Here is a 9,534-nt window from a genome sequence, read left to right as displayed (position 1 = left end):
AAAGCCGGCAGCCACCACCGCCTGCCAATGCGATGCCGTTCATTAGCTGTTAGAGTCACCGGTGTCGTCCACGCACCTCACCTAGTCCAAGTCTCACATTTTTTTTTTTCTTCTGCAAAATGCTAAATGAAGATTTTTTTTTTTTTTTACATTTTATAGTACATAAAAACTTCAAAAATACATGAGCTTGATAAAATATACATGCTTAGTCATTTTGCATCTAGCTGAAACTATAAAGTTGAACCTTTACAAGTGTCTTATTTCACCTACAGCAAACATATTTACACAAAAGCCACCAGAACAAGTACCACTAAAAGAACTGGCTGTAAAAAATATTATTGCGGTATACTACAAATGTAACCTTTTTATATGAGCTACAAAAAGCAGCATCTTTGTTTACAGAGTTCAGTGCAATTCTTTACATTAAAAAAAAAAAATCCTATAAATTAATAAGGAAACCATCAGTCTTACAGAGGAAAGAATACACTTTACATACCCCGGCCACTCTCCTCAGTCCTCTGTATTGCTTCAAATCTTAAAGGGATTTTTCTGCTCTCTCTCTCTCATCCGAGTGCCTCTTTCCCAACACCACAAGAGATGGAAGTCAGAGTGATACTTCCCCACCCACCCCCCTCGGGAGAAGCGTGGTCAAAGCCCAGACTGAAATCACCGGCCCCCAAACCGAGAACCCCTCTCCACTCCCGGACATCCAGAAGGCGTCACGGTGCAGTCCTTGCACAGGAGAATGCCAACGCAGGATGGAGAAGGGTCCGAGCTCTGGGCACACGCGCAGCTCCTCTCTTCAGCTTTAATACACGATCTTACTTCCATCTTTGCTGCTCACACCGAGGAAAAAAAAAAACCACCTAAGTATGCAGCGAAAGGGTGCCAAGAAATCTCCTGTAATGCCTGAAAACTGGTACTGGCCCAGCCAAAACAAGAGTGGCGCTGCCCTTCCATCGGTCTCCTCACCAGGATCCACAGCTGTCAGTTCCTGAATGTTTTATCGCTGATTACAAGCCGGATTCAATCATGCTGACTATTTTAATTAGATGACCTCATTAAAAGGATTTTGAGAGACCTATTAGTGTGTATGAAATCTCATTTATCATATACAAGGCGGCAGAAGGAAGATGACCAAGTGTAAGAATCCAGGGAAAAAAAAGCCTTTCCAAGTGTCTTGCTGGTCTACACGTGAAATGATTCTTCTAGGATAGAGTGCTGCTACGTGCACGGAGGTGTCGGGGACGCAAGACAGTCCCTGGTAGCGGATATACACAACGCTTACGAACTGACCCGCTGCCTGCTGCTACCCAGCCCTCGAGCCTTTGGCTTCTTTGGCTGCTAAAGAGTGAAAGGAAATTCTCAGATCTCACCTGCCAGCTGGATCAACTTCAACCCCTTCCCAAAACGCAAAATGTTCTCCTTCCTCCAAGGTTATTTCGTTTCGTCCTTCATGTGCCGTGACTGGGTGGATGCTGCAAGTCCTGTCCTGAGAAAATGGGGTGCAGCAAAGGGTGAAGATGTAACGCTGTAGCGGCCGCAGCGGCAGCAGGTCTTGGGGCAAGAAGGGTCGGATAAAGAGCGTGAGGAACCGGATGAAAAGTAAAGGGGCCCGGATGGATAGCTGACGCCGGAATGATGTGGATGGGGTGGCTGGCTAGAAACGTAGCAGGGTGGCCTGGAATAATCGAGTGGGTCAAGTGGGATAATGAAATAGGCGTCAAGTGGGGCTGGGGTATATGATGAACCTGAGCGAGAGGCTGGGGATGGGGGTGAGGGTGAATCCCGATGGCGGCGGCGGCCGCAGCGGCGTGGTGCTGCAGGATGGCATGCTGCACGGTGGTGATGGAGGTGGCGGATGCCGCCGCCGGCTGCTGAATGTGGATGGGCTGCAGGGCAGGCGCTGCCGGCGCCAGGGCCGCCGAGGCAGGAAAGGCCTTGACCTGCTTTGCCAGAAGCTGCTGCTGAATGTGCTGCTGAGCAGCTTGCTGCAGCTTACTGTATTTCTCCATTTCTTCGGGTGTAAAAGTGATCGGCTGGCTCTCGAGCGGTGCTAGAGAGGAGTCTTCTCCTCCTTCCCGATCCCCTTCGATGCTCGGCTCCCCGCTCTGGGGCACGTAGCCAGGAAAGTGCTCGACATCTGGAACTAAGGGCATCATACTGGTTTCCACTGGGACCGGCTGGTTGCCCCCATCCATAGGTTCTAGCCCATCGCCATCGCTCGGATCCGAGAGGAAGTTGTGCGGCATGACCAGATCTCCAGAACCAAAGCACTCGGGGAGCGCCGGCGCTTCGAGGGGGATGGACGGCATTTCCACAGCAGGTTCGTCACGTTTCTGCTCATCCAGAGGTTTGTCCTGAATTACCATCACCACATCCTCCAGGAGAGACTGGCCGGCCAACTGAGCCTCCTCAATGCCTTGGGAAACATCCTCAGAATCCGACAGCTCTTGCTCCTCGCCCCTCTCCAAGCCAGACTCTTCATACCTTTTGGCATTTGGTTTTCGAACGGTTGGCAATTTCCCAATTAAGGGGAGAACCGGTTTGTTGCCTAAGGAAGGAGGAAGTTTCGGGCCAAAGTAGCCCTGGGGAGGATCTTTGAGCTTTATGCCCACCTTGTTTGCCCCTGCCAGCATCTCGTCAGTGACACAGGGCTTCTTTTCAACCTTCCTGGATTGAATCTTTTCCAGAAGAAGTTTTGCAGTGACCGAGTTTCTCTCTTCCGGACTGCAGTCACCTTCCGAGGCCCTCCCCGTGCCAGAGCTGCTGCTGTTTTGGGAGAGCGAGCCAGAGCCTTTCAGATCCTCTCCTTTGCCATCCTCTTTCTTCAGTGATGATCCTTCACTTCGGCCTGTCCGGAAATAGTGAGGAGATTGTGAGCGATAGATTTTGGACCTGATGAAGTCTCTTCTCCCAGACCTCCTCTCTTCGGGGCTCTCGTGGCCTCGAGAGCCCTTCCGCGAGAGAGACCTCTGCGAGTGGCTTCTCGTACTGCGGCTGCGATCCCTGCTATAGCTGCGGCTCCGTTTCCAGCTGCGACCCGTTACGCTTCGGCTTCTCCTCTTGCTTCGACTGCGGCTGCAGCTGCTGCTGCGTGTTCTGCCCCGGCTCCTTGTTCTTGACCTGCCTCGAGGGTGAGTTCGGCTCCTGCTTCGACTCCTCGACCTGCTCCTACTCGAGCTGTAGTCATCTTCAGAAGAGGAGTACTTGCGCCGCTTTGATCTGTGATTCGAGCTGTTGTAGTCAGAGTCATCCTCCGAGTCGTGGGACCGCTTTGAATGGCACCTTGACCGGTCACTGTAATCGCTGTAGCTATCATCCGAGTAACTTCTCCGACGGCTGTACCGGCTGTGGTCCGAGGAAGCGTCGGAGCTGGTCGAGTACGACCTGTGAGAGGAGTGCCTCCGCCCCGACCTGGAGCGGCTCCTGGACTGGTCGCTGCCAGAGTCATAGTCATCGCTGTACTGCGACGGCGATTTCTGCCGGCAGTGCTTCCTGTGAGAGCCCTCGTCGCTGTCGTAGTCCCCGCTGCTCTGTCGGCTCCTGCGGCTGGTCCTGCCCAGGGAAGGAGCCGAACACCGTCTCCTCGAAGCAGGTAACTGCTGCAGGTCAGCCTTGTGTTTTTTGTTGCCATGCTCTTGGCAGGAGTTACCACCATCCTCTTTTTTACCGCTGCTTCCCTCTTCAGCAGACAGAGACTTCCTCTGGGACTCCTGAGAGCACCGCTTTTTCTTCTGGAAATGGCTACAGTCTTCAGACAGTTCAGTTTTTAGCGCCCGTTCCGATTCAGTAGAAAGAGCGGATTTGCCTTTTTTGTGCCTGTGTCTTTTCCGTTTCTTGGGCTTCTCTTCCCCCAGGTCAGTTTTTCGGCCCTTCTCATCAGCTTCCTCCTTGTGTTTATGTTTGTGTTTGCTGGACTTTTTGTGCTTCTTTTTCTTTTTGTGTTTATGGGATCTTCCAGATTTACTCTTACTGGTTATGCTTTTACTACTGTCCTCTCCCTCTCCCTTACTAACGCTTGCCAAATTGGACTCCTGCTTGTTCTGGGAGCCACAGGTGGACAGAGATTTGTTCTCCATTTTTAGAGCAGAACTGTTAGCTGCGCTTTCTGCCTCCTTGGGTTTGCTTATCTCACCAGATTCTGTGCTCTGAACGTTTTCTTTACATAGACCCCCTGGATCCTTAGATTTCTCTGCCCCTTTACCTTTAGCATCTTTGTTGCGAGAGAGCTTGAAATCAAAATACAGGGGATTACAGCTGTACGAAACCGATGGTTCTGCTTTGGTAAATATGAGAAGCTCTGAAGGCCACTGGAGAGTCGTGCTCTCATCTTTACTCAGAACGGGGAAAAAAGGTCCTGTCAGATGCTTTGGTCCTTCAGTGACATCTTTACAGCTTGGGATGGGCTGAGCGATTTCTTTAGTAGTGTCTGGCTCGGGGAGATTGCTCTCTGCAAGATGCTTGCTCTCCTGCATACTTGCATTTTCTAGGACTTCTTTTAGCTCTGTTTTGCTCTGCTGAGCTGCAGTTTCAGTAGTACTCTGCTCCTTCTGCTGCCCCGTGCTCTCACCAGCCTTCTCTGTGTACTTGCCGGGCTTGGGTTTCGGAGAACTACCCTTTTTAACTTCATGCGTGTTTTTTTTATTCACATTTTCAGCTTCCATTTGTTCTGTAGACTTCATGAAAAGCAGGAATTGAAAATTAGGCTTTACTTTACAATGGGCTGGGGGAATATAGTGGTAGTATTCTGGTTCAACTGCCATTGGTCCATCTTCTCGTCTCATCTTTTTTAGTTTAGATAACGTGGTGGCTAGAGACCCACTATCTTTGTCATGTTGGTCATCTTCCTCCGCCTTGCCATCAGAATTATTTGTGCTTTCGCCCTCACCAGATTTCTGCAGGCTCCCTGCATCTGAGGACCCTCTCTCATCAGCTTTTGCTCCATCTGCAGAACTTGATTCTTCCACGTGGTCCTTGAAAACAGAAGCTATGGTCTCAAGCTTTACCGGAGTCTTCTTCGCAAATGAAAATGACACACCTATCTTCTGCAGTGGAGTTCCCAAAGTACTCTTAATGCCAAAGCTGACTGCTTGCGCTGTCTGGATGGGCATTTGGCTTGGCATAACAGTGCCACCGACTTGTCCAGTGTTTAGGAAACCTCTGTCCATAGTCATCTCTGTAGCTTGGCCAGAAGTCGTCTGGATGAAAGAGCTGCTGTTGGCTGCAGCATCGTCATCATCTCCACCTTCCTCATCCACAGCCACCGTGGTGGTTCTGAACATGGGTCCACTTCCAGGAGCACTGTATGAACAAGTTAAAACAGAGAAAACAGCTGACTGCCATTTGTATACCTCCGCAGCTGGATTCATGCCTCATCTAAAACAGTCTTTTACACATTTCAAGTACTCTTGTATCCAGAAATACGCATTAAAATAGCATTATACAGCCATTTGGATTTTAAAATAATATTAAATAACTGAAGAAAACGTATTGCTGGATAAAGCAATTTGGGGATGCTCTGGACTACCGGTTTAGTGAATTCACTCCTACCAAAACCACAGCACGAGGCCAAACTGAAGCATGAAGCTTAGCCCTCAAAACTTGCGCAGGATTACAGGAGCAAGAATGCCAGCGCAGCAAAAGGCTGCAGCCCCACGCAGGACTCCCGCACACGTGCTCCAAGGGTGCTCGGGGATCACCCGTACTCACCATTCAGGCTGCCTCCTCTGTTCAGCCAGTTCGTGTAGACGCCGGAGGGCTTTCTCCTGCTTCCTTTCATCTTTCCGTGATCTTGAAGAGACATTGCGAGCAAATTCCCTTTGCTTGAGATCTTTCAACCTCTGAGGCAAAAGAAAGCAGGAACGGATTAGACAAAACCGGTTTGTGGTTAAGTGTCCGAAAGCGTCTCTTTGCTGTAGCACTGGAAAGTACGCTGTAAAGCCTCTCCCCAGTAACATTTATTGAGCTAGGATGGAGCAACAGCGTCTTAGCTCAACAAACCAAACGGAGCACATTGCCATCCTCCCAGTAGCTAAATGAAAAGACAACTGTTGATCACTTTTGGCTATGACTTCAAGTCTGTGTATATGCATTTCCAATCAACATTACTGGTTTTCTTTAGCATGTACAACAAAGCTGATTTCAAAGCAACAAGCAAATTCCGGAAGGAAAAGGAAAAAAAAAAAAAGGCTGTTTACTTTGCTGCTCTTGCAGGGTGCAAATGTACTTGACAAACAGTGCATGACAGAAGTCTTAACAGCATGGGCCAGAGAACAGAAAGGGATTAGCTGGTGCAAGAGTTACCCAGGTATTATATCTTACAAAAGCAATGTACAAATTACATTGGAGAAGGTGCCAAAAATCCCATGCTAATGATTCCGGTAAGCAAATAAATAATACAACATACACCACAAACAGTTACTTGCTTTCCTGACAGTAGTTCTGAGACAGTCTCTCAAGAAACAAAATGCTCTAAAATGCAGTGGGGTCTTTTGGGGTTTAATACTTTAGAGGGCAGAAACACTAAGTTCCCCAGAAATCTTACCCTATCAGGAAGTAAACCCAAACCCAAGGAATTTCAAACATCATAACATCACTGAGGAAATCTAGATATCTAATTATAATAGAAATCAAACATCCAAGACTTCAGAAAATTTAAAGTCCTTGTCTCAATCTCAAAGCACTAGGAAAAGAGGCTGCTGTTTGTCCTTTGAATACATGTGAAAATTTACAAGGCTTTTTTTTTTTTTTTTTAGAGTGCTATACAGAAGTTTCAGTAACAGAAAGCAGCAAAGAAAGACCTCTACCATCCTAAAGGATTAATTTTTCTTTTTTGGTGCACAATTTGAAACCCTTTCAAAAGGCCCAATTCCAGAAAGCATCATGTACCCAGCTTTTGAAAAAGTCTCATGTTTTTCAGGCATTTTATGAAGGGCCTGAAAGACTAACGGTACTCAAAGCAGTAGTCCCTTTAGAAAAATTCTCATACAAGATGTACAAATCGTTTGTGAATTCTAAATATTCCTTCTGGCTGGCTGACTCTGCCTCTTTAATGGAGCAGAGTCAGACCGGTACACACAGCAACAGTGGATCTGAAAATTAACCCAGAGTTCAAATCAGAGGAATTAAGCTGGCCCAATGTAAAGAGAACATTGCTTTGTGAAAAAGGGGAAGATTTGACACGACAGAGGATTCTCTTACCTAATCGTATTTACTAAATGTGGTTGAGCATTACCAAAATCAGAGGGGAGGACACACAAAAAAATTACAGCTATAGACACTAGTAGAAAGAAACTCACTCTTGTGATCTGGACTCCAAAATTAGAAGGGTTTGCTTTCAATACATCAGCTGAAAACGTCACATCACAAAGAAAAAAAAGAAAGTAAAAATATAACAAGAGTGGAAGAGAGGAAAAAAAATAAAAAGCAAGCATTACTACACAGGCTCTCGGTGTGTCTGTGAGCTACTCTACGGAGAAGGAGCTGAGCCAGCGAAGCTACGGGACTGAGCTTAGGGAGTCTGGAGCAGAAGGGAGGAACGCACATACACATACACGCACAGACACAGCAATGATCCCACCTGGAACAACAGAGCTACTTTCACCAGGACAAGTAAAGGGCTCAAGGGTTTTGTGGTGTATGTTAAATGTTGGATAGTAATTTTTTTTCCAAGGGCGGGGGGGAAATGGACTAAGCAATGCTATCAGCTTTTTCATGCTGATTTAAAAAGCGTATCTAAAATGCTCCAGGAAGTTAAAGTCACCAACAGCTGACAAAACTATTTAACTGGGGTTCGATGCCAAGTCTCTAGGTCACTCATTCATTTGGAAAAAAATATGACCCAGCTATTTAAAACACAAATGAACTGTGACCCTTTACTTTAAAGAGGAAGGTGCAATGCTGCACTCAGAAACCCACCTCCAACCCCAAACATGGCCTTAAACATCTCCCCCTGAAATAAAATGGGCTCAAAGTCTGTTGATGATGCAGCTGCCCACAATGCAATCCTGCCTTTGTTACAATAGACAATTTCAATGAAAACAGACTTAAATGCCCATTTCCTTAAATGCTGACCTTTTTGTGTCTCTGGTCCCCAAAACCTCCCACTCTTACTGTGCAACACTTGTAAATTAGAAGCAACGAAGCAAGTGAACTACCCCGATGTACTGCAACTCCAGAATATGCAACTTCTAGCTACACTGATATCTGTGCCTTTTAAGATGATAAACCACTAACCCTGGTTTCAAGAGTACTGAGAATTTATTACTCCCCAAATTGGGGAAAGTTTGTCTGATTTTACAAAGCTGACTTTACGAAGGACTAAGAGATCTCAAGGCTGAGTTTCTTTTTGTAGCACAGGGGCCAGAAGGAAGAAGGGTTTGCTGGGTAAGTTTAAGATAGAAAAAAATCTCCACAACTGCACCATGCCATCTCCTTGGGAATGCAAAGTGTAAAATGTGGAACATAACGAAGCTCAGCATCTTTGACTGACCTAAAATGATGCACCTATCATCAGAAATGATTTCTCAAGTTTGCAAGGAGCCAAGTTCCAACAAACCTGGCTGGACTGCATTATCTTATATAAATGCAACCTGGGGTAAGGGAAAGAGGGACAACAGAAGACCAGACTGCTCATCTGTAAAAACAAATCACTACAGGAACAGATGCAGGCGGCTACATTTGCAGGCAGCTGATTAGCACTGAACTTTTAAAATAGCCAGAACTTTTCAAAATATCCTGTCAGAGTAACTGTTACCTCGCTAATAGTTCCAAGTGCATAATCAAATCCAGCCATTTATCCACGCAAAGAACATTGGATAACCAGTTAACTACAGCTATGCCTACCCTCCTCCCCCAAACCTAACTGGGGTGAAGCAATTAAAAGCCTGAAGTACAATTTCACAGTAGTAAAAGGAGTCTATCAAAGCAATGAAATGCTTTTCAGCAAACTCCAGGTCTCAGCCTTCCCAGAAAGCTATTTGAACTAAATCGATATTTAAGCTAGGCTTACACTAAAGAAATTTCCATCTAATCCTTAGGCAAGCGTTCATTATTCTAATCCTCCAAAATCTCTAAATTACTTTTTGGACCACACCATATGCGTGGGTGTTCAGAGAGGCTGGACAGCCGTGGGAGGCGAGTCGCACAGCTGCCTCTTCCCCTCCAACACAGCAAAGAAATTGAAGCAAGAATTTAACGTAGCCACTCAGTCATCCTCAGGGAGCTTCTCCCCACCAACTAAGGAAAAGGAGCCCTGGAACCCATCTTCTTGGGGTGAAACCAGCCTTTTTAAGTCTTCCCACAGTGCTCAGCAAGACTATAATTTCTTCAACAGGATCAGAGCCACCAACCTGTATTAAACCAAACATATAGCTTCATGCTACTATAGGATTTAAAAATTAGGAAGCATTTTTTCTGAGAAAAAGCAGTGTTTTCTGAGGAAGCAGAAGGTTTATCTAAGCAGCAACGCATTTACAAACTGTAAGATGATAGTGACCATGAAGCCAAGCAATATTATTCTGCTGGTTTATT

The 9,534-nt window shown here is 46.4% G+C and overlaps 1 protein-coding gene across 2 annotated transcripts in view; it reads right to left on the bottom strand.

Annotated features, from left to right (window-relative positions):
• Nucleotides 1-639: 639 nt before the first annotated feature.
• GPATCH8 (G-patch domain containing 8) overlaps nucleotides 640-9,534 on the bottom strand; it is a 40,966-nt gene continuing 32,071 nt past the window's right edge. For both annotated transcript variants that reach the window (XM_050911625.1, XM_050911624.1), the window contains 2 exons: nucleotides 5,713-5,843; nucleotides 640-5,304 (listed from right to left, as the gene is read on the bottom strand). In XM_050911625.1, coding sequence (XP_050767582.1) covers nucleotides 1,455-5,304; nucleotides 5,713-5,843 — 3,981 coding nt within the window. In that variant the 3' untranslated portion in view covers nucleotides 640-1,454. The remainder of the gene's footprint in view (nucleotides 5,305-5,712; nucleotides 5,844-9,534) is intronic.

This window comes from Gymnogyps californianus, chromosome 28 (assembly GCF_018139145.2).
Source record: "Gymnogyps californianus isolate 813 chromosome 28, ASM1813914v2, whole genome shotgun sequence".
NCBI classification, from domain to species: Eukaryota; Metazoa; Chordata; class Aves; order Accipitriformes; family Cathartidae; genus Gymnogyps; species Gymnogyps californianus.
This window is presented reverse-complemented; position numbering and strand designations above follow the sequence as displayed.